General features: G+C 46.9%; 2 protein-coding genes across 7 annotated transcripts in view; one reads left to right on the top strand and one right to left on the bottom strand.

Moving 5' to 3' along the window:
* The window catches only part of LOC147998260 (uncharacterized), a 73,053-nt gene extending 57,950 nt beyond the window's left edge, over positions 1-15,103 (bottom strand). The window contains exons 1-3 of one of the 2 annotated variants that reach the window (XR_015646988.1): positions 14,459-15,103; positions 13,875-14,007; positions 12,306-12,412 (exon numbers count right to left, since the gene is read on the bottom strand). Coding sequence is in view for 1 of the 2 variants with exons in the window: in XM_087601164.1 (XP_087457290.1) it covers positions 13,875-14,007; positions 14,671-14,701 (164 nt within the window). In the remaining variant the exon portion in view is untranslated. Of the gene's footprint in view, positions 1-12,305; positions 12,413-13,874; positions 14,008-14,458 lie in introns of those variants that run through there. The other variant, XM_087601164.1, reaches the window with a different exon arrangement.
* Positions 15,104-15,451: 348 nt separating this feature from the next.
* Positions 15,452-20,185, top strand: Cited1 (Cbp/p300 interacting transactivator with ED-rich tail 1). 5 transcript variants are annotated; one of them, XM_087600639.1, is made up of 4 exons: positions 15,452-16,864; positions 17,004-17,107; positions 18,906-19,030; positions 19,559-20,185. In XM_087600639.1, exons 2-4 carry the CDS (start codon positions 17,059-17,061, stop codon positions 20,108-20,110), a joined length of 726 nt encoding a protein of 241 aa, XP_087456765.1. In that variant the 5' UTR covers positions 15,452-16,864; positions 17,004-17,058; the 3' UTR covers positions 20,111-20,185.
* The last annotated feature ends 6,915 nt before the right edge of the window (positions 20,186-27,100 follow it).

Genomic DNA, 27,100 nt, shown 5'->3' with positions numbered 1-27,100 from the left:
ATAGATATTGTCGCCAAATAAACTTCCATAAGCTAGTGAGTGGAAAAATGGTATCTGCATACAACAGAATACTATTGAGCCACAAAAAGCAGTAAGTGCGGAGACTCGCTAAGGTACTTGAAAACATGCCCAGTGAGAGAAACCAGACAGAAAAGCCTGAACAAATGTATGACTGCATTTATGTAAAATATTCAGAATAGACTGGATGCCGTGGAAGAAAACGGTAATCTAAACACTTGGTGGACTAAAGAGCAGGCTTACATGGGCTACAGAGTTAAGACCCTGGCTAAAACATAAACCCCAAATGATGATGATTTAAATAATATACTTTAAATGTTAAATAATAATTAAATATCCAAATAAGCAAGTCCAGAGACATCAGATTGGCAGAAGTGTTGAATGGACACTGGTTTTGTTTTGGAATCATGACAATGTTTTGGAACAAGAGAGCAGAGGTAGTTGCACAACTTGGTGAACTGTTCGCTGTAAAATGGCTGATGACCCTGTGAATTTCACTCAAAAACTCCACTGCAGTGAAGAGGCCCCTACTGATCCCCTTGTTCATGTCTTGTGTCACTTCCTCGAGACAAATATGTAGAAAGGCACCAGCTGGATCAAAGGGCATGTGCCTTCAAACCAAACAAAAAGATGATGGCTCGGGATTCTTAGAAACTCTCGCTATCTCTCTGCCTGAAGGCGGTTTGCTAAGGCTCCTTCCCCTCAACTTCCTCCACCCCATTGAAGAGGCTAAGTTAGCCATTGTTTGGATTTCATGTTTCATTAATGAGATTGAGAATGTTTTACATGTTTATTGGTAAATCCTTTGCTGTTGTTGTTTTTAAAGGAGTTGTATCTATTGTCACTGTTCCGAATGAACAAAATGATTAGACAATAACCCCCCCAACTGAATTCTCCCCAGTCCCACAGCATTCTTCTCAACACAAACATGAATAATTTTCCTCCAAGCCACAAGCATAAGCTGGTCCTGGTATTTCCATAAACAGTGTGCCCAAAAACAGTTCAGACAAAATTTAGCAGAATTCTGTCCTCTCTCCATCTCTGCTATAGGAATCCTTTTATCCCCACAGAGTGGCGTGTTTAGCTATTGCTTTAGAGACCCTGTTGCGTCCTCTTCTTTGGGGCTTTTTCTTCTTGAATTATAAGGGAGTTTGCAGCCCAGGGGAGAGAAATCACTTAATTCTAGGCCATCTCCCCTGGTCTTTGATTATTTTATTATCAATGTCCCCCACTGGGATACAGACCTTTCCCACCTTTTGAGGCTCAGTACTCATGACTGCCACATAGTGGGACCTAAGTCAATGCTGAAAGGACTTAAGGGGAAGAACACTTACTATAAGCTTCTGATGGTTCTTCCCAAACTTCCCCTAAAAAGCAACTAAATACCTTTTGCAGCCCTGTTGGGAACCACTGTGTGTGTTCAGAGACATAGGCTAGCACTTGTTGGAAATGGCTACAGGGCACTAATCCCTGGAGAAAATAGACATGAATCAAACACAGAAAGCCCTGCTCTCCTAGAGCTTTCTTTTTCCTTCTTTTTTTCGCAGAATTGTCTCTAGACACAGACACAGACACAGACACAGACACAGACACACACACACACACACACACACACACACACACACACACTTTAGAGATAGGGTCTTGCCCTGTAGCCTTGACTGGCCTGGAACTTGCTGTGTACACACTAGTACACTAGGCTGGACTCAAACACAGAGATCCATTCCCATGTGTCAACCTCAGACTTCTGGGATCAAAGGTGTGTGCATCACCATGCCCAGCTAGGGGTTTCTTTCTGATTGGAGACAAAGATATAACCTAGTCTCAGAATTACGCTCTGTGGAGAAAATTAAAGCAAGGGGACACAGCTGCTCTTTTAGATAATCCTATTTTAAACAAGTTTCAGGACAGTCATGGCTCCATGAGAGAGAATGTCTCAAAAAATGAAAGGAAACAAATAGGCCTGAAGAAAGCCTATTGGAGGAGCCAATGCTGACCAGAGACCTGACTAAGCAAGGAGGGTGACCTTCCAGGAGAGTATTGCCAGCAGAGACAGTAGATGGAAAGAATCTAAAATAAACGCTTAGGGAGGTAGCCTTAACTCCAGTTCTAAGACCCAAGACCTATGGCCTAAGCCAATACCCACATTTACTTACACATAGCCACATGCACGCACACGTGCACACACACATGCACATACTTTAAAAAATAATTTAAATCTAACTCTCCTAAAGACAGCCTTAAGCCTCACCTCTGTATCTTTCTAAATATTCACTACACATTTTTAAAGAGGTAAATAAGTCACTCATTAATATTTAAGTGTTTACCTTTAGAGTGTTTTCTTCAGGAATGTCAGACATTTCTTAATTTGATTTTGTTGAAACTTAGGCTTAAATGGCTGGAATGCATGGGGTTTGTTGAGGCTTTTCATTGTTGAGTCAGGTATTTTTGATAAACTTGTTTGTCTGAGAAAAAAAGAAGAAGAAAGACCAGCCTTGAGGCCAGGCATGATAGCTCATGCCTTTAATTCCAGAGCCCAGAAAGCAGAAACAGGTGGATCTCTGTGAGTTTCTGGCCAGACTGGTCTACAAACGGATTTCCAGGGCAGACAGGGCTATCTAGTGAGATCCTGTCTCAAAAAAAAATTAAATTAAAAAAATTAAATTAAAAAAAAAAAACAACAACAACAAAAACCCTTGAACTGGACAGAGTGGCACAATCCTGTAATTCCAGCACCAGAGGAGTTGAAGCAGGCCTGGCTTCACAGAGACAGACCATGTCGGGGATGGGTAGGAATATAAGAAATAAAAGACAAGTATCACAGCATTTATAAGAAATGATTAGAGCAGTGTCCCTAGAGCTAAGGGAAGCAAAGGGGATAGTAGAAGAAGGTATGGAGAAGCACGAGGAAGCAGCTCATGTACGGATTTCACCTTTCACACTGGGAACGTTGAAGAGCTGTTGAAAGTGCCTAAACTAAGGATTCTTCTGTCCACTGTTTGAAGAACAGACTGAAATGGGGTAGTGCCTGGAGAGCAGAGGCCAGTCAGTAGGCTACTGCGGTTACACAGGTGAGAGACAAGAGCAAGAGAATCAGGCGGTCAACATGGGAGCAGACACCTTCGCGCTAAGCAGTGATTGAAACAGAGAGGGAAACGAGGAGACACACAGCTCAGAAGGGGAAAAGGGCCAGCGAGATGGCTCGAAAGCACTTGACACTCAGGTATGATGACCTGGGTTCAATTCCCAGAACCCACACAGTGAAATAACTCCTCTGACCTTCACATATACTACCAAGGCATTTGCATGTACACATTACATAGCACACAACAACAACAATAATAAATTAAGAGACAAGGAACAGCAACAAGGGCTGGGATGGAGGCTTTGGAAGTGGTCAGAATATGGGCTGAACTTGGATAGAGGCTGAACTGTATGTGGGGCTGTTATAGAAAGAGCATGTGTTCAAGTGCTGTGTGACGGGGTGAGGGGGAACAGAGAGGTAGAGGAGGAATATGATGGTGGGATTTAGAACTGAGACACAGGATGAACAGAAATGCTCTACAGTTCACTCACTAGGAGTATAAGGTAGACAAAGGTCAAGGCAACGAGCACACTCTACTGAGTAACCAGCTGTACCAAGTGCCATGGTTATCTGCCCACATTACCTTCAATGACCCCAACATCAAGGCTGGATTTCTTAATGTGGTATCCAAGTCTGATTCCCGTAACCTCACATAGCCACTCAAGTACTAGTCTCCTAGTTCCCATCAAGGCCTCTGACTATGCTGTCCCCAATGCCTTGGCTCAGATGTCACCTGCCTATCTTCTACTCCATTCCAACCACAACTGCTCTCCTATCTACCCAGTAGAGTTATCGGGATTTCTTTGAGGATCCAGGTGATGCCTTGGTGCCCTCTGAGGTCTTAGTGAGTTAAGCAGGGGTTCACCACACATTTGTGGCTTTAACAAAAACTGTACACAAATCATGGCTGGCCCTAAGCCCATTGCAGAGGGTCAGTAGGCCCGAGTTCCCATTCAGTCCTATGTGACAAGAGGAAAATAGGGCCAAGGAGGTGAAGTCAGGCTTGGAAGTGGACTCGGATTGGAAGGCTGACTCCGTCCCCCACGCAGCAGGGAACAGAGGTCAAGGAAGACTAATTACTCACATGTGTACAGCACTTGAGAGTTTCTAGCCATAGACATTATCTCATCCAACCCTGGCACAGCCTCCCGAGTTAGAGATTATTTTTCCTCACCTTCCACCTAAGGAAACTGAGGCCCAAAGAGGCAGTTGATTGCCCCAAGTCAAATAGGTAGGAAGTGGAAGCCTAGAGTCTTGAACCAGGGTCAGACTGTTAATACGAGACTAATCCATAAATAGAGCTAAATGGAAGGAGTGGCCAATGGCTCTGGCAACGATTTCCGCTCTCTACATACCCTGCGATCCCTACAAGATTTCTAGCTAATGGTAGCATGAAATGATATTTACTAATCCCCTCGGATCATTCCAGGATGCATCCCCACTCCAGAGAGCAGGAAACCATCCATATTTGAGGCCCCAAAGGCAACTATTGGGAGAGGCTTGAAGACAATGCCAAGTCAAAGAGTGCTCAGGGACCCTTGTCTCCAGGAGCTGGCCAGAGGCAAGCCCCATCAGACTCTGAGAGAGGGCAGCTTCCTCCCATGGTCCCCCAGCCAAAATCCCTCTGGAGAGGTCTGTCTCGGGCCGTGTCCTGGGCACTGGGCCCGGACAGCTCTTGGCTGGCAGCAGCTGGGCCCTTGCACCTGTCGACCTAGCGCCCATGCTTCACAAACACACGCCCCCACCGCCAAGCCCTGCACTGCTTCCAGATGGCCGGTCACTTAGGCTTCCACCTCACTTTAGGCCCTTTCCTTTCATATTTGATTTCTTTTCCTTCCCTTGGTTTCTTCCCAAGCGCCTACTCTCCACTGCTCCCTGTATCCCCATCATTATCTTTCTCTTCATTTCTCACTCATGTTTTGATTTCTCCACTGAATATTCTTCTCATTCAGTCTGCCTTTTAGCCCCTAACTCTAGCCAGGTGGAATGCTAGCTTCCTGCTTTGTCACAGAGAGAGGTTTGAACACAGTCACCCCCCTGGTCCCCATCTGCTCTAATCTTGTTGCTTTGTTGGTTTGTTTTGTATGTGTATGTGTTTTATGTTGGATGGATGGATGTGTGCATGGAGTCCAGCAGCCAACATGACACATCGACCTCAATCTCTCTCCAGGTTCCTTTTTTGAGACAGGATCTCTCACGGGACCTGGAGCTTACTGATTGAGCTAGACTGTTGGCCAGCGAGCCTCAGGGATCCTCTGTTCTTAACCTCCCTAGCTCTGGGATTATAGGAGTGCTGGGATTATAGGCCTCCAACTCACAGAGACTCACTGGTCTCTGCTTCAAGTGCTAGGATTCATGGTGTTGACCACCACCAAGGTGCACCTGGCCTTTTCACATGAGTGCCGGGGATTGAACTCAGGTTCCCATGCCTGCATTACGAGTTCTTTACTGACTGAGCCATTCATCTCCCCAGTTGTTTATTATTACTATTACTATTACTATTATTATTATTATTTATTTAGCTTACATTCATGATGGGTTTCATTATGAGATTTTCATCCATGAGCATCATGTCCTTTGCACAGAGTCTTTATCATCCTCCCTCGCTCCTTCCCACTGCTCCCCTCCCTTCCACCATTCTTTCACATGGAGTTTGAAGAAAGGTTAAAAACTGTCCTGGAAGAAGAGGAGACAGGAAAAATGGAGACCGGAAGAGGTGGGTTCAAATGCTAGTGTTCTTGCTGGCTGCCTGTGTGTCTGCCTCCTACTTCACTTCTGGCCTGTCTTCCCTCCATTGTAAAATAGCATTGCTCATAATAATGAACACTTAACATGGGGAAAGGAGAAAGTATGAGAACTGACCTCAAACAAGGGTGACGAAGGCATTTATGAACTAAGTGGCAGGTGGGCAATGGGTGTTCTTAGAGAGGCAGAAAGACCCAATGGCCCATAACAGAGACTCTGGCTGGTTTGCCTGGCTCAACTCCTCACCCTCAAACACACAGGGTGTACAGCCTTGTCAGCTGTCCCACATGGATAACACGGTAACAGTGCTCAGCTAACACCTTAGGCTGTTGTGGGAACCAGGAGCGCACTATGAACAGTGGAAGCCTGCCACCTAGTAAGTGCTCAGTGAACATTGCCACTGATGTTAAAGTCAGACCCAGTGGCAGTAATGTTCCTCTCGGCTTGTGTACTTGACAGAACTAAGAACCTAGGCCATGTGGAATCAACATTCAAGTCTGTTGGTCTCAAAGTCAGCTTCATGGAGGTTGTGCACTGCCGTTCACCTTGGGCTCTTCCCAAGCCACAGGCCCTAGGGTGAGGCATATATGAAGCCAGAAAGACCCATCATACAATTCTGGTTACTCTTTCTAGAGGGGGCACTTTAATACAAGAGGTACCATGAGCAGCCAGGCCTGTGATCCCATATGCTTAGGAGACAGCAGGGTCTGCACCCTGACCTCCTGAGCTACATGCCCTAAGTTCCTGTTCACCTCCAGCTCCAAGGACTGATCCCCAGAGGGGTAAATATCTGTGGCGGTCGGAAGCACTGGAAATATTTATAACTCCTCAGGTTATGGACATGAAGTGAATCACACGGCTATGCTAACGTCCAAAGTCAAAGGCCAAAGATAGCAAAGGGGGTTAATACCTCAATCTGGGATACTTATCCATGACAACGGAGGTTCTGGTAGAGGAGGGCAAGTGTGAAGCCACAACTAAGATAGAATTGGGAGGCTAAGCCGGAAAAGGCCCAGACCTGAAAAAGAGACAGGCAGGGGGAAAAAGCCCCTGGCTAAGAGATGAAATTGAGGGAAAGGGCCTCATTGTATCTCAGGTCTTAAGCACAAGGAAGTTGAATCAGCCTAGTGTTGCAGGGGGCCAGATTAAAATGGCTTTTACTAGGGCTCAGATGTAGTTCCTAATGGGGCACTTCCACAACATGGGGTTCAGAATTCAAACCCTGGCACCAGGTAGTAGCAAAAAACAAAAAACCTGTCTCCACCTTTTAAAAAAATGAAGTAGGCTGAAGAGATACTCCATTACACTGAGAATGGCGGGAATAGCAGGTAACAAAAAAGGGGGGAACACACAAGACCCCGAAGGCTGAATTCCAGAAGCTGACATGAAACTACAGAGGTTCTGGCATACCTAAGGCCCAGTCTACATGTATTCAGAAATGTGAGATGAGGCCCCTGTCAATCCTTGGTGTGGGGAAATTTACAGCCTGAGATCTTCTCACACTGTTCTTCAGGGATTTGAAGCATGTGTCTGTGAATTGCACTGGGCTACAGGGGCCAGAGACGGGAAAGAAAGACGTGGCCTGCAGTAAAAAGACAGTGTCTCCAGGGTCCTCAGGAGAAAGCTCCTTTCTGTGTCGATGGAGGAAGGCAGGGCAAAGTTCTTCACGGTTTGGCCCAAAGTCATCCAACGATTGCTCTTTTTGACACAACCCCACACGTTCTTTCCGGGCCTATATTCCTGGCTGTGTGCAAGCTATTTCCACTTGGATGTTCTGCCAACAGCTTAAACTAAACATGCTTAAAGCAGAGTTTTGCTTCCCCCACAAAGCCTCACACCTTCCCAAGGCCTCCAGCTTCACTGCTGAAACCCAACGGCTTAGGGCCAGGCTGCTTGACTGCTACTTTCTCTGGCCCTTCTCTGGCCCTTCTCTGGCCACTTCGAACTCCTTCCTTTGAACACCAGCTACACCTTTCACTGGATGGCATTTCTTTCCCATCTACCAGGCTGTGGCCCTCTCCCACCTTGCACATGGTCTCTAGAGGTGGCTACCACTGCCCCTAACTGGGCTCTTCCCTCAACTGGAACCACTTATACTTTCTGCCCACATGTGTTCACCATTTACTGCAAATGGGTGTGGTGAAGCATCCATTCTAGTAGAAGGAAGGAAAGTATAGTAGACACTGACGAGAGAGCAGTTGGTAGCCTAGGGGAGTTTGACCTCGAAGGTGAGTCAGAGTTTGCTGTGAATTCCAGCTCTGCTATGTCCTAGCCACGGGCTCTAGGGCTCATTTCACCTCTCTGATCCCTGACGCCTTTCTCTCCAAAATGGAGGTGAGGGATGGGGCTCCCCATAGCATAGCATGTGGAAGGCTCTGGTTTCATCTTTAGCACAGCAAAAATAATAATAATAATAATAATAATAATAATAATAATAATAATAATAAAATCAACGACATAAGGATGTTAATGGGTTTGTGGGAGGTTGAATGTTAGACAGAAACAGAGAAGGGACCTCCATTGGACTGGTGTTCCCAAAGAATGGACTGAGCAGAACCATCCAGGTAGATGAAAGACTCCTAATGGCTGGACCTGTCTGTATATCTTTTTTCTGTTATGCATAAATGACAGGAATTCAAGTAGGGAATCTGTTCAACTGGGCCCAATTGTTGGCCCTCTGCAAACGTTCCCAGGACTACCCTGTTGTAAATAAGAAAGCACCACTAGAATCTACAGCCTCATTAGGGCACTGAGGGGTGACAAGTTATCTCTGTAGACTACTATTTCTCGGGGCCCTTTCCTCTTAGGAACTAACTGATATTGTTCCATTTCTTCTTTTCCATCTTGAAACAAAAACATACACAGGAGCAAAAGCAGGCCTGTCCAAGCCCGCTGGGCTGGCCAGGGTCAGAGGAATGCAGCCTCTCCCTCCACTGAGCAGCCAGGCCAGGCACTCGCTCAGGCTGGCAGCATCAGGCAAGGCCAGGCCTGGGAGGCTCCAGCACCTTGCTCAGAGGGGCTGGAAAGCACCACAGACATTAGCTCATCACTCCCTGGCAGGGGCCTACTGGTCTGCTATTCTTGCTAGCATCTTCCAGAAGGGGAAATGGAGGCACAGGCATACTTGGAGGGGAAGCAGACACCCAGGGTCCTAATATGGCTTCTGGGCAGAGTCCCCAGATTGGAAAGGTTAGAAGCGTCACCTGGACTTCTTCTATGGGCATTATTTCAGATTGTTGAGATGCAAGTGATTTTTTAAAAAGGACTTAAGACTACAGCCTCTGATGAGGACAAAGAAGGAGGGTGAAAGGGATAGATGGGTGACCCTAAACACCCGCACCTGCACTCACAAATGTCCAACTACTCTCACTGAGAACAGGTTTGCCACCAGCACTCTCTCTGCAGTAAGAGGTACTGAGAAAGTCTGCAGCCCCGACACCGAAGGGTTAACAACAATGTTTGGGGGTTGATTATCATGCTTTCCTTCAGAACATTCCTGTTTGCTCAAAATCCTGTTCCATGAACAATTACAACACTTATAATGAGATACAATGTTATTTTTAATTACTGGTGAAAATAAAGAATGAAAAATCAGAGCCGAGGATTCAGTTCATTGGTACTATCTGTGTGACCTCCAGTACTGAACAACAAAATTAAAGAAAGCAGAAACATAATAATAATAATAATAATAATAATAATAATAATAATATGGAGGGCTGGAGAGAATAATAATAATAATATGGAGGGCTGGAGAGAAGGCTCAGGGGTTAAGAGCACATTCTTCTCTTCCAAAGAACCTAGGTTTAGTTACCAGCATCTTCAAGGCCGCTCACAACCATCCACAATCCAGGAAGCCCAACACCATCTTCTGGCTTTGTGGGCACCAGGCGTGTGTGTGGTTCACATACAGATGCACGCAAAACATTCATAGTCAAGACAAAAATAAATACATCACTTTTAAAGCTTTTTAAACAATAAAGAAGAAAACAAGAAGCAGCAACAGCAACTGGGATGTGGGCAAAGTCCTGGCCTTGGAGTGAGGAGACCCAGGACAGTGATTCCCCCACTGTGAATCACAGCTTTCCATAAAAGGGAGATAGATGATCTCAGAAAAATGGCATAAAATTCAAAAGAAATATATTTGTGTAAGAGGCTATTTAAGAACAATCTTCATTATGAAAAATTCAAGCATTTACAAAGAAAACATCACAATGAAGCCTCATGCACCTATAGTCAACAATTTTCTCATTTGATCTCTAGCCCACCCACCCCCAATCTCCTCTGGCCTAAACTGAAATATTCTAAAGCGAATCCCAGATAGGCACCCTTTTCTAATAAATACTCCAATATTAAACTGCTTTATAAATATTTACATTTTTCACAATTAAAAATAATACATGATAGCTGTAGAAAATTTGGAAAATGAAGAAACAATTTATAAAGAAAAAATAGTCATAACCCACCACACAAAGACAAACATATTTTAGAATAATCTATTAGTTTTTCTATGCACATATTAATTTTTAACAAAAGTTGGATCATATTGTATATGCTATTTTTAGGTACCATTTTATTTTAATTATAAAAATAATAAGACCATATTACAGAAAAATGAGAAGAAATTACCCACAATCCCTTAGCAACTAATATAAAGACTGTTAATAGTTCAATATACTTCCTTCCCATTTTTTTCAATTTGCATTCATAATTTTACTACAAGTAGAATACTACTGATTATGCACTTTTCAAGTTATGAATCTGTTCTAATTGTGAGAAAAACAATGTTATCATACTGCAAAAAAATTAAAAAGAAAAAGAAAAATATTACCCATAATACCACTACTCAGTTATAGTCACTTAACATTTTGGTGTCTTTGTACCCAACATTTTTTTCTATGTACATATAATTTCAACAAAATTGGTCCCCAATACTTAAGAGGCTGAGACCAAACAACTAAAATTTCGAGGCCTTTCTAGGTACAGAGTAATATACCACCTCAAATAAACACTAAAAAAGTAAAATTTACTTGTAGGGAGCTTATTAAATATAAATAAGTTTATTAAAAAATAAGCAAGTGTGGTGGTACATGCTTCTAATCCCAGCACTCAGAGGACAGGGCAGGTTGAGTCTCTGAGTTTGGGGTCAACCTGGTCTACACAGTGAACTCCAGGACAGCCAGGCTACAGAGAGAGACCCTGTCTCAAAACAAAACAGAAACGAAGGAGGAGGAGGAGGAGGAGGAGATGAAGATGAAGATATTGTGCTGATGAGATGACTGAGCAGGTAGAATGAGTGACATCCCCAGGACTGACATGTCATACACTGTGGCAGGTACACAAGGGGACATAGACACATATGTACACATATACCAAATAAGTAAATACAATATAAGGAGTAAGGTATTATATAAATATAGAGAAGAATAATTCAGAATTATGTCCCTTACTAGTATATCATCTTTTGAGGATTTCTCTAATCATCGCTTTATTTACATATTCATACATAGTTTGAAGCACAGAAGTATTAATGTTGGAGGTTTTGTACCCTCTGCACCCCCTCTGTACCACCTTGGCATCATATTTAGGCAACTTTGTACCCAGGGTCTTTAATTCAATATTCTGTTATGAATAAAAGTTTTTAAAATTAGGATTTTGGAGGTGATGGTTAAAGCACCAAAGAAAACCCCCTGGTCATTGACCTTTATGGTTTCTGTTATAAACAATTCTTCATATGTGTGTATATTTATATTTATATTTATACCTATATTTTATATAGCCCTAGCTGTTCTGGAATTTTCTGTGTAGTCCAGGCTGGCCTGGACTCATTGTGTAATTCAGGCTGGTCTAGAACTAATGATCCTGTCTCCTGACTAGAATCACAAGTGCGAGCCACTACATTGGCTTTTCTAAATGGACTTCAATGAAAGTGGTTTACAGAGGAGCTGGTAAGATGGCTCAGCAGTCAAGAGCACTCACTGCTCTTGCAGAGGACATGGGTTCAGTTCCCAGCACTCATGTAGCAGTTTATAACCATCTGTAACTCCAGTTCCAAAGGATCCAGGTCCCTCTTCTGTCCTCTGAGGGCTCCTGCATATATGTGTTACAAATTAAATCACACACATACACATAATTTTTTAAATTTAAGTCTGTACTTTTAAACTTTCCTATACACATATTGAGTATATTTTTGGAGACCACTTCTACAGTTATAGGCTGACCTGTAAAATGTGATTATTGCCAGGCATGGAGGTAGCCCATGCCTTTAATCCCAGCACTCAGGAGGCAAAGGTAGGCAGATCACAGAGCTGGTTCCAGGACAGCCAGGGCTACACAGAGAAACCCTGTTTTGAAGACCCAAAGCAAACCAAACAAACCAAAAAGCAAACAAACAACAAAAAAATCCATAACATGTGATTATCTTTTATTGACTATTTTTATTTCTATTTTTATTTCTGTCATATATAGTCCAGGTAGCTTTTGTTATAGTAAGTGGAGTTTCTTCCTACATTTATAGACGTCTTTCATCCCCCTCTCAGTCTGGTAGGTCAGCAAGTGATATTGAACCTAAAGTGTGTGAGGTCAGACAGGGATGGGGCCAGAGAATCAGAAAGCACATTACAATACTAATCCCAAACATGCACTAGCCATTTTACTACACTGTCAGCACCCATCAATCAAGCTAAAGCTTTATTCTTAACACTTACAGACTATGTATGTTTGTTATGATATCCATTTAATAGGGGAACTGAGCACACATACACCAGCCAACACAATCGATTACCCTAAGACCACACAGCTAGCAAATGGCCAGAGGAGGAATTTAATCCAGGCAACTGATCCCTGAACCTTTACTACCAACTGCTTCTTCGCCCTCCAAGGCAGCAGAGTGTAAGGGTGTAGTGTAAAGCTGCAGCCAGTCTCACCAGGGTCAACATTCCGTTCCTTTTGCCCGTGCCAGCTTGGGCACCTCTCTGAGACTCTTTCCCCTTTGGTAGCCCAACCTCATAGGGCTGTCTTAGGAGTAAAGTGAGATGATGGAACAGAGGGGACGGTGATGCCTGGCTTGTGGCTAGCATTTTTTTGCTGGGTGAGCATTTTTTCTACCTTGGCTTCACAAGGGTAGGGTCTAGTTGCCAACTTGGAGAAAAGAGTTTAGCGGAGCTCCGAGATAGTCAGGGGCGCCGGGAAGTCAGAGATCCAAGGCATGTTTGCCTAGAAATGCAAAATGCCTTCTTTGCTCCCTCTCAGCCTCTGCCACTAACCTCAACAACTCCTATTCCCCCAAAAGGAAATGGGTGGCTTTTCGGCTTCAAAGCTGAGTGCTTAAAGCCCTTCTCATTCCTACTCCCTGGAGGTGGCCAGTGGAGATGACAGGAAGTCACCGGTGGTGTAGGGGGCTTTCTGGAACTTGGGCATATAGAAGTGTGGTGGAGGGCACTCCTTTTCTGCCCTTCAATGGTCTGGATGGGGGAGGGGGCTAGCTGTTGAGCAACTACTCGGAGACACTGCAGAAGCTGAGATGAACATATGCCTCTTTCTAACAATTGGCCTGGGAGCCATCCAATAGATGGAGGGCGGATCCACAGGTCCGGGATCCGGAGCCTGCAGCCCAGCTGCATCTGCAGTTTACAAACCAGCTCTAGAGTCCAACCTGAAGAGAAGGGGGCAGGTCAGGGGTCCAAATTAGCAACTGTAGTTCAAAAGCCTAAGTCCACTTTTTCTCCACTGCTTGCTTTCACAAAAACTTTTCTCATCCTAGGCAAATACCAATGAGGCTTTGCAAGGGTGCCTTGCCTGCTACCCCAGTAGAGCTTTGGGGTCCCAACAGATTGTGCCTTTTCTTAACAGGATACTAGGCACAACCCACAATCCAAGTGAGACCGTGTAGCAATGGTGTGGGGAGTGTGGTTGTTACCCGGGTTTGAGTTGGAGCAGAGTGGGAGGGGGCAAGCAATTAGCAATGAAGAGAGGCAGCTTTCCAGCCTACCAGGGGGAAAGGGTTTCCCTGATTATCCAGGGTACTCACCCCAGCTTCCTCCAAATGCCAAAGAAGGGCCCAATTCTGTCCCTCCATTTACGCCCCCTCTTTGTCAGCAAGCCGGTCATTTCATCCACAAACACGACTCTGTTAGAAGAGCAAATTAAGGACACTTGCGATCCTAAAAAAGAAAGAAAGAAAGAAAGAAAGAAAGGAAGGAAGAAAGAAAGAAAGAAAGAAAGAAAGAAAGAAAAAAGATCTTCAGGTCTTCAAAGCCAATTAAAATGACACAAGACACAGACAGTGAAAATGACTCTAACATTCCTTCCCCACTTCCTTAACATCGTACTTTTTCAAAAGACCATGTTTTCCAAACAGTATAAACTGAATTGTTGAAAAGAGGGAGTGGGAAGGTATGATAGGATGGGAGTGGGGGAGGGCTTCATTAGAGGGGGATAATCTTGGTGGCCTTCCTGCAAGGGGTGAGGTGAAGGAGTTTCGAGCCACAGGGAACATACCTTGAAAAAAGAAGCCCCAGGTCTCTTTCAGTAAGGACCAACAAGAGATGTGCTCTAAGTGAAAAATGTTATTCTTGCTAGATGTGAATAATTATATAATCATAATAAAATAACCTGGCATCGTGGGAAGGCAAGAGGAATCTCTGCGAACTCTGTGGCAAGCTTTTCGAACCCGCTGCCTGCTCTTGGCTTTTCCGTGAGCCACGTGAGTTGCATGCATGCACCTAGCCCCACGGTCCGGTAGAACAGCATTTCCCAGCGTCGTTGCATCCTGCCAGCCTCCTTCTGCCCTGGATAACCACAGGTCAGAAAGCCTTGAAACCAACCTTGGGCCTTGAGGGAAGCCACCGCTGCCATATGATCCTTCTAAGTGCCCCTGAACAAAATGTAGGGAGTTTGGGGGGCAAGGGATCCTCCAACCTCGGCCATTCCACGACGAGACGACATAGCTCAAAGGGAGCAAACCCGCTCAGAGGAAGCCCTGCAGAAAACTAAGAGCCTTGCCTTGCCTACACCGTCCCGTGTGCAAGTGCAAGTCCCTCTTCTGGATCTTTCCCTATGCCAACAGCTCCTCTTCTCTCTCTCTCTCTCTCTCTCTCTCTCTCTCTCTCTCTCTCTCTCTCTCTCTCTCTCTCTCTCTCTCTCTCTCTCTCTCTCCTCTCTCCCCTCTCTCCCCTCTCTCCCTCTCTCTCTTTCTCTCTATCCATTGAAGCCCGTCCTAGCGACCCGCTTGATTTAGGTCAGAAAACAGACACTAACAGCTCTCCCTCGCCTCGGTGAAATTACTAAGTGGAATTTATTGGGCAAGTCCATGCAGGGTGGTGGGGAGAGCCCACGTCCCAGGTTCGGGCTGCCACCAGTTTTAGAAACACAAGTATGGGCCAAGGCACTAGGCGAGAAGTGACCATAATCAGGGACCATCAGCCCCACCCCGGTAGCTGCGTCGTGCCCCCAGGGCTGAGGGACAGGAGGGGACGCACGCACTCTGCTCCCTAGCCCGCCCTTTGCTTTCACAAGATCCACGGTGACTGCACCAGCTCGAGCGCCTTTAAAGGGCCACACACGCCAGCCACTGCTATAAAATGTTCCCGGCGGCACAGCTGCAGAAGTGCGCTGCTGAGCTGCGGTGAGGAGACTCGCTCCGCCCGGCTGCTCCTCCCACAACCTATCGGCGCGGGGCTGCTCCTGGCAAAGAGGACCAGACGCGAGGAAGGCACAGCACCCGCTAGGGCCCTCCGTAAGTATCCAGTTCAGATTTTGCTACCAACTCGCCCACGAGCCAGGACATGTGCTAATAATGCTCTAAGCCGGTTATTAAGACGTGAAAATTGGGGGGAGAGGGAAAAAAGGGGGGAAAGGGGTCTGTCCTTCCTGGGATTCCTAGCCGAGGCCAGCCTGCTGCTGTGTGCTTGTGCGCCAGGGCTCTCCGGGCGGCAATGGGGGCTTAAGAGCCGGGTCCCCGCGCTGAGAACCAAGCGTGGTGGCTGTGATCGCCACCGCCCCGGAGTCCGGGCGCCGAAGCTGCGGGCCGGCACGAGCGCGGTAGGGGCTGCACGGCGCTGCCCGGTGCGGCGCGGCGGCGCGGCGCGGCGCGGCGGTGCAGGCTTTTCCCAGGCGCCCTGGGGTAGGGTGGCCTCCCGAGCGGCTGGGGGCTCTGAAGCGAGCGGCTCGTGGCGGCGGCGGCGGCGGCGGCAGCGTGTGAGCCAAGGGGCTCGGGGCTAGGTCGCTTCGTCCGCGCCTCAGCCCCAGTGAGCTTTCCTCTCCCGGGCAGGCAGCTTCGCGAAGGTAAGCCGGGCCGCCCGGCAGGGCGCTGGGCTGGGCAGCAGGGGCCGAGGGCGCGGGCGGCAGCCAAGCCGGCCGAGGGGCCGGGGGACTTGTTTGCTGTTGGAGCTGCCGTGCAGGGGGCGGCAGCTCCGGCCGGCCGGCGGGACGCGGAGCCCACTTGTCCGGAGAAACCCGCAGCAGACCCACTCCCGCGCCCGCGCTTTCTCCGGCTCTGCTTCCCTGACTTTGCCTATAGCCGGGACTGCATCAGGCCGCTCGGGGGCCACACAAAGCTCTTGTTTCCTTGGGGGCTGGAGGCGAGAAGGGCTTCTGGCTGAGTTCAGCCGAGCTGCGAGGTGGAAGTTGGAACATTCGGGCAACTTGCTTTCCCTACGCAGCACGACCCCCCCTCCCCGTGCACACGCCCCTCTCCAGGGGAAGCGGCCGCGCGGCGCCCAGCTCCTGCCTCGCCGGGCGCCTGATCAGGGGTGGGACAGCTAGTCAGGGCCACGCCACTTTTAGCGTTGTGACCTTGGGTCAAGTTATCACACCCCCTGTGAGCACCTCGAATCTTCGCTAGCCAGCTGGGAGCAGCAGCAGCATCGGACGCTCCGAGGGCGCTCGGAAGTGTCTGTGAGGCGCGCGAGCCGCTGGCGCCAAAGTGCGCCCCCGCGCGCGGAGACGCTGCGGGTCCCCAAAGTCGCGCTGACGCGGAGACCCCGTGCTTCGTCGCCTGTCTGCCTCTGAGCACCTGAGGTAACAGAAGCTTAGAGTCCTCCGGCACTGGTGCTCGCGTCTGGCGTGCGGGGCTCCGGCCGGTCAAGCCCGCGCCCGTGGCTCTTTCCGGGCGCGTCCAGGAGGCCCGGCGAGCTGTCCGTAAACAACGGGCCTTTAGTTTTCAGGTGGCGAGTCTGGCTGGGCTGCTTGGAGCGCGAACAAGCCAAGCCGCAATGCTTGGACATGTAGATTTCCCAGTAGCAATGGAGGTGGAGTATACCGGTTGGTGTCATTTTTAACTTTTGCTCCCAAGACAGGTTCGAGATTTCCTCCCCCCCCCCCCCCCACCTGCCGCTCTCTCCCTCCCTCTCTCTCCCCCTCTCTCTCCCCTCTTCTCACCCTCCATCAGCTTGGGCGAGGGCCTTCTCAGAGGGCGGCCAGGCGGGGCCAGGCGGCGGGAGGCAGGAGGCGCGAGCCGCGGAGTCCGCACTTGTTGCGCGGCTTTTTTCCGCGGAGCCTCGCCGCTGCTTCGCGGCCGTCACTTCGTGGCTCCGAGCAGACCCAGACACCCATGAACCAAGTTTTCTCCCTCAAATGGACGGAAGGGTGGGGTAGGAGGCAGAAACTGAGATTGTTGGGTGGGGGTGGGGGGATGCAATGGCCTCTTAGACGGGCTCCGAGCTTTCCCTCGAGAGGCGCGGGCTGGGGAGGCTCGAGGGAAATGTTACAAGGGCCTGCCTGGGGAGCCGACACCAGACCACACGCACTTTCCTCATATGCCCCCCTCCCATTATTGTTGCTCTTGGAATTTTTCTTTTTGAACATTGGGGTACGGGTGGCGCATGGGAGAAAGAAGATAGATACGAAGGTGAAGCGATGAGGAACTTGAAATAGTGTCAGTGCTGGCCCTCCTGACGAGGAGGGCGACAACGACGACACGCGCAGTAGCGTCTTGAGATAGATAGCTGAAATATCCTAGGGTTGCCTCTTTAGTCAGCAGTGGTGCGGGACCCAGCAAGTGCCCCCCCCCAATGTTTTCTCTTTTGCTTCTATCCTTTCCCCCAATAGGCTGACATTGAAAGGGGAAAAAGAGGGGGATAATGGTAACTTTAGAAGCCAGCACGTTCTTAATAACCACTGGGGGTAACAAGGAGGGTAGAGTCGTAGCAAATTCTATCCCCTTTGAGAAATGGCTCAAGATGATAATGCTAGAACATGTGAGGCTTATAAAAACACACTTTCAGGAAAACAAGAATTTTTAGTTTTCTGAGTTTGAGATGGATTTTGTTTTGTCTTGTTTCCCCCCTCATTCTCTTATCTTTTTGGCGTTTGGGCCAGAGAATTGTTTCTTTAGAAGCCATCTGAGCAATTTCAGGTATGAAGATTTGGCCAGCAGTCAGGAGAGGCCTGTGGCATAGGACTGTTGATGCTGCTCTCCAAACTGCTGCTGTTGCTTCCCTGTTAAAAAACCATGGGATTTCCCCTCCAGGAAGAATCCTTCTCTCAGCCACACATGGGTGTGGCCCCAGTTAAGGGCTCGGGACACCTGTCCTAGGAAAGCCCAAAGTGAGAATTGTAGGAGCTTGAGACATGAGGAACTGAGCTATTCCCAGCTTTTCTGTGGCTCCTGCTGCCCTGGGGCCTCCAGAGCACCCTGATCTGCTGTCTTCTTGTAGGCATGGCCTAAGACAGGGCTTTGGAGTCTTTCCTCTCCAGAAGTCTCATGTTTCCCTGTTTCATTGAAGACCTGGATGCTAGTGGTCTATTGTCATGGTGTACTGCTTTCTTGGGGACATGCATGCTCTCAGAACCAGGAAACAGTGCCACTCTTACCTCTGGACTCTGAAATAACCTGTATGAGTAAATGTTCACGCGTCCTCTCTCAGCATTGTGGGTCACTGGCTGAATAGAGCATGCCTGTGGCCTCAGGGCAGAGTTGCAGCTCTGTCTCAGCTCTTGGCCCAGGTGTTGTTTTGAGTTTAACCCTATCAGCATCCTTGTGTAGCTGAAAGGATTCACTCTGACTTCGAATTTTCTAGTGCTTCCTTCACCTTTATTATTTCTTCTCTTTTACTTGCAGACCAACAGCCCCAGCTGGCGACATCAATTCCCACCGATTTACCGGACTTCTGCCCAGACTCTGAAATGCCAACTATGTCGAGGCCTGCACTGGATGTCAAGGGTGGTACCACCTCTGGAAAGGAAGTGAGTTTTGACATTTTACAGATGGAGATACTAAGGCATGGAAAGATGGACGTTAAGGGAGGAGGTCACACACCAGGCCTTCCTAGGTGTGGCCTATAGCCCGTGTGCTTTGTCTGGGAGAAATCAGAATAACTTGTTCAAAGGTGGTTGACTCAAACTCACTAGGGGTATTGAAAGAGACAGCAGGAAGTGGGTCAAAGAAGCAGAATTGGAACAAGACCACTGTGGTAAAGAGACTATAGTGAGGCTGAGAAGGGAGAGGACAGGGTGCCCTTTTTAGACAGGGGAGCGCAGAGAGTAGCAAGGGATGGAGGCCCACTTCCAGTAATGTGTTCTCCAGTTCAACAGCTAGGGTCTAAACTTAGGAATCAGAACCACAGTAGCAAAAGAAACCTAACTGTCCAGGGCTCTTCCTACCACCTACCCACTAACTCCAAATATAGATCATTCAGAAGCATTCTAGATCCCATGAACACCAAAGGGAAAACCAGGAGGATGGCTACTATGGTGTGCCTTTCTGTTTTCCAGGATGCCAACCAGGAGATGAACTCTCTGGCCTACTCTAACCTCGGGGTAAAAGATCGCAAGGCAGTGACCGTCCTGCACTACCCCGGGGTCACCGCAAATGGAGCCAAAGCCAATGGAGTGCCCACTAGCCCCTCTGGATCATCATCTCCAACAGGCTCTCCTACTGCCACCCCTTCTACCAAACCCCCATCCTTCAACCTGCACCCCACCCCTCACCTGCTGGCCAGTATGCAGCTTCAGAAGCTTAATAGCCAGTACCAAGGGGCTGCAGCGACTGCTGCTGCTGCCCTGGCTGCACCAAGCCAACCAGGAGAGGATGAGCCCCTGCTAAACTGGGGCACTGGGATCCAGGCAGGAGCAGGGGGATCACCCGGATCAGTCTCTCCTGCTGGTGCCCAGAGCCCTGCTATCATTGATTCTGACCCAGTGGATGAGGAGGTGCTGATGTCTCTGGTGGTAGAATTGGGGCTAGACCGAGCCAATGAGCTTCCCGAGCTGTGGCTAGGGCAGAATGAGTTTGATTTCACTGCAGATTTTCCCTCTGGCTGCTGATGCCAAGTGCCCCTAAAAAAATGAGGAAAAAAAGCCACCAGTTCTGTTGTAAATAAAAGTTAACTTGCAAAGAGAGAACTGACTGGTGTGTTCTTCATAGGGGTCTAAAGTTGGGGGTTGCAATTCTGGGGTTGCAAGAGCCTGAGGGGTGTAGAAAGGGCTGGCCCAGGTGGCCTCTGAACTGCTGCTACCACCACTGCCCTTATCTCCTCAAGAGTCCTGGTACTCAGCTTCAATTTTCTAAGACTCCACAAACACTGTCCTATTGAAGGTTGGGCACAGGAGCATGTGGTGGCCAAGGTATTCTAGGAAGACAAGCTACTTCAAATTTGCAGCTTCTTGCCATCGCACATCGTTAGCCACGTGGCATATGCTCCCAACTCTAAAAGCCAGCAATCCAGGGTTACATCAATGGGTCAATAGTTAAAAGCACTTACTGCTTTTGCGGAGGACTGGGGTTCAGTTACTAAAGCATCCATGTGGCTGCTGACAACCATCCATGTTTCCAGTTCCAGGGGATCTGACACCCTCTTCCAACTTCCGGCATTAGAGATGCATGTGGTACACATATATACAGGCAAAACTCAAACCCATAAATCTTTTCTTTTAAAATCACCAATTCAACTGATCCATTTAAGGCTATTCCTTTACCCTATTGTCTTTATACAGCAGACAGTGTCAAACATTCTATGACCCTGCATTTAGATATTGTCATTGAAGCAAGATTCCAGATGCCTTCAAACCCCTCAGACACCTCCTTCCTCCTCTCCAAGCCTAGAAGACTCCAAGCTGGCCTGTATGTCCCTAATTCCTACCTCCTTGGCCTAGTCTATATGAGGACATCCTGTTGGGGCTGGTCTCTCCAACTTAAAAAGTACAAACGAGGGTTGGGGATTTAGCTCAGTGGTAGAGCGCTTGCCTAGGAAGCGCAAGGCCCTGGGTTCGGTCCCCAGCTCTGGAAAAAAAAAAGAACAAAAAAAAAAAGTACAAACGAGGCCCAGCCTTGACAATTTCACTGATCAGAGATCTCTTGAGGCAGTGACTTCAAAAGCATATCAAATGACAAGATATTAGCACAACGTCAGATCCTGGGTCATAATGCAGCCATGGCATCATGTATGGGCTAGAAACTGCTGCCCACATTCCAAACTCCTGAAGATGTTCTTCTTCCTTGAACACTGAAAAGTATTATCTTCTAAGGAGCAACTGGAGGCTTGTCCCATAGTGAGCACATTCAAGAAGCTTACTAATAAAGGCACTCATTGAATTCAACCCTCCCTGAGTACCTGCTCAAGGTCAAGCATTTTGCTAGACACTGGGAACATGAATTAGAAAAGGTTTGTGCCTTTGAGTGTGTTTCCTATCTCAGAAGGAAGGGCACAACATTGCAATAAACCAGTATTTTCCAGAACATGGGGAACAGTGTTATCTGATCCATGAAAAAGGAATAGCTCTATCTGCCTGGATGCTTGGGTAAGGTATTCTAGTATTGATCCCTTTATTTGTTTTCACATATCACACATAGTAAATATACAATATGATCTTGTAGAAAAAAAGGAGAGGGGTTAGGGGATATGGCTTAGGGTAGAGTACTTGCCTAGCCTGCATGAATTCTTGCATTCCAGTCCCAATATGGAATGGTGCGAAAATCAAACCACCAGTTAAGAAGTAGAAATTTGGGTTGGGCAGAGGCAGGTGGATCTCTGTAAGTTGGAGGCCAGCCTGGTCTACACAGCAAGTTACAAGCTACCCAGGGCTACACAGTGAGTGCCTATCTAGAAAGAAAGAAGAAAAGAGAGAGAGAGAGAGAGAGAGAGAGAGAGAGAGAGAGAGAGAGAGAGAGAGAGAGAAAATTCCAGATACAGTTAACCCTTTGTCCAACTCTTAATCCTGCCTGCCTCTGATCATCTACAGAAATAATTATCTGTTCCTGGTTCATCCTTGCCAACTTTGTTTTGTCCTTTATTACGGAGATGTATTTATCTCTAGAAATAACTGTTTGAATTCAACTTAGCAGGGTCTGGAGGGAAGCTCAGTGGTTAAGAGCTCTTGAGAGACCCAGTTTTGATTCCTAGCATTCACGTAGCAGCTTACAACCAATTGTAATTCCAGTCCCCTGATCCGAGCCCCTCTTCTGGCTTCCTTGGGCAACAGGCATGGAGGCAAGCAGAAACACCCATCCTCATAAAATAAATTGGTCTTAAAATAAGCTACTAATGGCACAGGAGCAGCACGTAGGTACAGGGCAGGGTCTGCTGCAGTGATTAGATATACCAGACAGAAACCTAAAACCTGGAGGGTCCCTGGGTCCCTTTCTACTGAAGAGAGATCTGAGTATGGGTTCAGTACTTGAAAATCTAAAAATTGTGGGGATGACAACAATGCCACTGGGAGGCAGCTGACATCAGAGAACGGCCTGGGTATCACTAGTAAATTAAGGTTCTCCAAAGAAAGAAAACCAGTAAGATATGTATGTATGTATGTATGTATGTATGTATGTTACAATTGGTTGAGAGCTTCCAACACATGTATCATATATATGATAAATTATATATACTATATATTCCTAGTATATATATAATATATATATATAATGTAGTACACACAAATAAGAGATTTTAGAGACCAAGAAGTCCCTCAATCTGCTGCTATCTGCAAGCCAGAGACATAGGAAAGTCAGTGGTGCCACTCAGTCTGAATCTGAAGGCCTAAGAAGGTCAGAGAGCAGTCATAGCACCAAGTGAGTCTCCAGCTGAAGATCGAAGTTTCAGGAGTCTTGAATGAAGTCTAAGGGCAGAAGATGACAGTCTCAGCTCAAAAAGAAGCAAATTCAGCCAGGTTGTAGTGTATGCCTTTAATCCCAGCACTCAGGAGGAAAAGGCAGTTGAGTCTCCAGGTTCGAGGCCAGTCTGGTCTACATAGTGAGTTCCAGGACTGCAGGAGCTACACAAAAAAAAACCCTGTCTCAAAAAAGAAGGAGGAGAAGGAAGAGGAGGAGGAGGGGGAAGGAAGAGGAGGAGGAGGAAGGGGAGGAAGAGGAGGAGGAGGAAGAGGAGGAGGAGGAGGAGAAGGAAAGAAACCTTGTTTCAAACACACATACACATATGCTTAGAGACAGAGACAGAGACAGAGACAGAGACAGAGACAGAGAATCGAATTTACCTTTCTTCTTCCTAGTTGTTCTATTCAAGCCCTCAATAGATGAGATGATGCCAAGTCATACATTCACTAATCAATCTACTGATTATTTAAACGCCAGTCTCTCATAGCCACATCCAGAAATAAAATTTTACTAGCTTTCTGGGCATCCCTAGCTCCACTGAAGTTACCATCACACCTAGAGAAGGTACTTCTGTGAGGAAGAGAGCAACCCTGCCTCCTGGTGTCAGCAGCCATGAAGTGTGGTCACCTGAGCAGGCTTTCTGAGAGCCAGGTCTACTGGGGAGGATAGTGACAGCGACAGCATGGACAGGAAAGGGCACAGTGGAGGACAGCTGTGCAAATCTCCATACTGCCCACCCTTTCCTCATCAGCCCTCTTCGCAGCTGAATACCTTTATTTATTAGGTTACCATAAAGTTCCAGAAAGGCAAATGCCAGCAAGGCTCTCCTAGCTTAGACTGTGCTGCACACAGGTAAGGAACACTGCCTACTGACAAGGACCCCTCAGCCTAGAACAGATGAGGACAGGTAGCAATGTCTCTAAGAGCCTGGTGGCTATCCTGTTACCTAGGGATAAACTAGAGAGACCCTGTGACCGCTTAAAAGGAACTCACAGTACCGAGGCAGTCATGGCCTTGGAGGATGAATTGAACTTGCACATGGCAGCAAAACTGGGAGAGGTGGGGGCACAGCCTCCAATCAGAGGGACAAGTGGAACATTACCAAGAAGATAGAACAGGGCCTACTGGAAACCAGAACAAAACACCCGCAAAAAACAATCTTGAAAAGAGAAGGCTTTCAAGGACACAAAGCCCAGAACCTAAGGGAAAACATTGATATATTTTAACTACACTGTTTAGTTGCACTTTGGGGGGTTGGTTTTGGTTTTCTGAGGCAGGGTCTCACTCTCTAGCTCCACCTGACCTTGAACTCACTATTCAGTCCAAGCTGGCCTTGGATTCATGGTAAACCTCCTGCCTCACCGTCTCAAGTATTAGAATTACAGGCATGTACCACCATCTCAATATTTAACTGCATTTTTAAAACTCATGGCCACTATCCTCTAATTCCAGCACTGCGGAGCCAGAAACAGGAGGATCACAAGTTCAAGTCCAGCCTGAGCTACATAAAAAGACAAAATCTTGATAGTAAAGCGCGCGCGCGCACACACACACACACACACACACACACACACACACACACACACACACCATGAAAGTCAGACATAGTAGTGCACATCTTTAAATTTCAGTACTCTGGAGGCAGAGGTAGGCAGATCTCTGTGATTTCAAGGCCAACCTGGTCTACATAGTGAGTTCCAGGCCTGCCAGAGCTAAACAGTAGGCCCCTGTCTAAAAACCAACAAAAATAAAAGTAATATCATCCAGTTATGGTGGAACATGCCAGCACTTGGGAGATAGAAGCAGGCAGATCTCTGCTGTCTACAGGCCAGTCTGGTGTACACAGCAAGTTCTAGGCCAGCCAGGGTTTCACATTGAGACCTGGTATCAAAAAGATACTCATCATAAACAAAGCCAAAGCCAAAAGGTAACTTATATGGGGCTGGAGAAATGGTTTGATGGTTTAAAGCACTCACTATTCTTTGAAGACTAGGATTTGATTCCCAGCACCCTCATCAGGCAGCTCACAACCACTGAAATTTCAGTTTTAGGGGTCCAAACACCCTCTGGCTTTCAAAGACACCTACACATATGTGGTGCACATAAACTCATGCAGACACACACATACATACACATAAATACAAATCATAAACATTTTAAAAGATAGCCAATATACTAGAAAGTATCTACAACTTATAGAAACTCTGAATGCAATGCCTAGGCATGAGTAAGTATAGATCACTAGGCCACTAGCCCAACATAAAAACGGGTAAGTGATATCAACAGACAGTCCACCCACAATAAAACTTAGAAAAAAGATTTGGGGTTTTGTTTGGGGGGAAGGGGAGATGGATTATTTTTAGTGCTAAGAATCAACCCTAAGGCCCTCATACCTGGGACATGTATGTGTTCCATATATGCCTCTGAGCCATACCCCAGCCCTTAAAATACATAATTTTTTAATTTTTTCATAAACATTTTTATTATATTTTCTCTGTACCAGATTCCCCATCCGATTTCATGACTTCATGTTATTCCTCTTTCTTTAAAACACACACACACACACACACACACACACACACACACACACACGGAAAAAAAGCCTTATGGTGTCCATTTTGTGTTGTCAAACTACTCCTGAGCATAATAAAGCAACCTAGTGTGTGATTTGATGTATCCAGTGTCACCCCAATTTGGAGATAAAACTGATTTTCCCTCTCCTAACAGTGATTGATTGCAAATAGTTTCATTGTTAGGGATAGGACTTTGGGCCCACTTCTCATTATCCATGCTTGGATTTTATCTGGCTCGAACCTGAACAGGTCTTACGCATGCTACCACAGTCTCTGTGAGTTCATGTGTGCATCATCCTGTTGTGTCTGAAAAAGGCTGTGTCTTTGGAGTCATCCACCACCTCATGAGCTTAAAATCTTTCTGCCTCCTCTTCCATATGGATCCCTGAGCCTTGAGAGGAAGGATTTGATAAAGACATCCCATTTAGTACTAAGTACTCCAAGAGTCTAACTGTATACTCTGTCCAGTTGTGGATCTGAGGTCATGTCCGTCTACTACAAGAAGTTTCTTTGATGGGGGCTGAGCAATGCACTATACTGGGTTCCCAGGAAATGTGGTGGCTGTGGGGTCCCTGGAAGGGAATAGGTCTGAGTTGGTAGGAAGTCACAAAGGAATCTATTTGTGTCACTATGTAGCCCTGGCTGTCCTGGGTCTTGTGTACAGTAGGCAGATCCACCTGTCTCTGCATCCCAAGTGCTGGAATTAAAAAGCATCACACCTAGCTCTAAAATACTTTCTGTTTGCCTGATTGGCTGAGACAAGGTCTTACTACGTAGCGCTAGCTGGCCTGGAACTCACAATGTAAGTCAGGCAAGCCTTGAACTCAATGTTCCTCCTGAATCTGCCTCCCAAGTGCTAAGATTAAAGGTATGTATCACCACAAGTGACTAAAACACTTTTGTTTTGCTTTGTATTTTCAGGATTTTGATTTTATTATATATAAATATAGGTGTTCTGCTTGTACGTCTCTGTGTGCACCATGTGCTTACTTGGTACTCCCAGGGACCAGAAAAGGGTATCAAATCCCTTTGAACTGGAGTTGGTCTTGAGATCTAAACTCAGGTCTTCTGCAAGAGCAGCCAGCACTTTTAGACATATCTCCAGTCCCCTAAAAGTTTTAATACTCAGCAAGAGTTCCTCACTTGAGTTAAATGCAAATTTAAACTACATCAGAACTTCTGGCTCTAGAATAAGACGATATAGACTTACTTTCCCCTGTTTCTCTCTATGAAGTTCAGTTATATGTCCTAGGCAGAAAATAAGAAAATAAAATAGACTGGATAAGGACTTCAAGACTTGAGGAGCAACAATGTTTATGTCCCCTAGACTGAATGACAAGAACAGAAAAGCAGGCATACTGGGAGTAAGGGTATGTTTTCTATAAGCAAGAGATTGGGAAAAGAGCAGCCCAACAGGTGTCTAGCAGGAAGACCTAAGCCCTGCTCCACCGTGTAAGCACAAGAAGTTGGTCGTGGGCTTTGCAGCACCAAAGTTCGGAGCTGTTTCCATTTCTGTCTAGAGCAGAGCCTCCGTCAGGGAGCCACATTTTTCTACAGCAGTAACAGCAAAACCCTGTGTTTCCCAGCCTTGCCCTCAGCAGCATAAGGAGACCTTACTGCAGCTAGCTGCTCACC

The sequence above is a fragment of the Rattus norvegicus genome, chromosome X, assembly GCF_021556685.1.
Source record: "Rattus norvegicus strain SHRSP/BbbUtx chromosome X, alternate assembly SHRSP_T2T, whole genome shotgun sequence".
Classification (NCBI taxonomy): domain Eukaryota; kingdom Metazoa; phylum Chordata; class Mammalia; order Rodentia; family Muridae; genus Rattus; species Rattus norvegicus.
Note: the sequence above shows the minus strand (reverse complement) of the source record. Positions and strands in the feature narration are given on the sequence as shown.

Coding starts and splice junctions, on each gene's coding strand:
- Cited1 (XM_087600639.1), top strand. CDS start 17,059: ATGCTTGGACATGTAGATTTCCCAGTAGCAATGGAGGTGGAGTATACC. Junction 17,108..18,905: donor AATGGAGGTGGAGTATACCG/GTTGGTGTCATT, acceptor TTTTACTTGCAG/ACCAACAGCCCCAGCTGGCG. Junction 19,031..19,558: donor GTACCACCTCTGGAAAGGAA/GTGAGTTTTGAC, acceptor TCTGTTTTCCAG/GATGCCAACCAGGAGATGAA.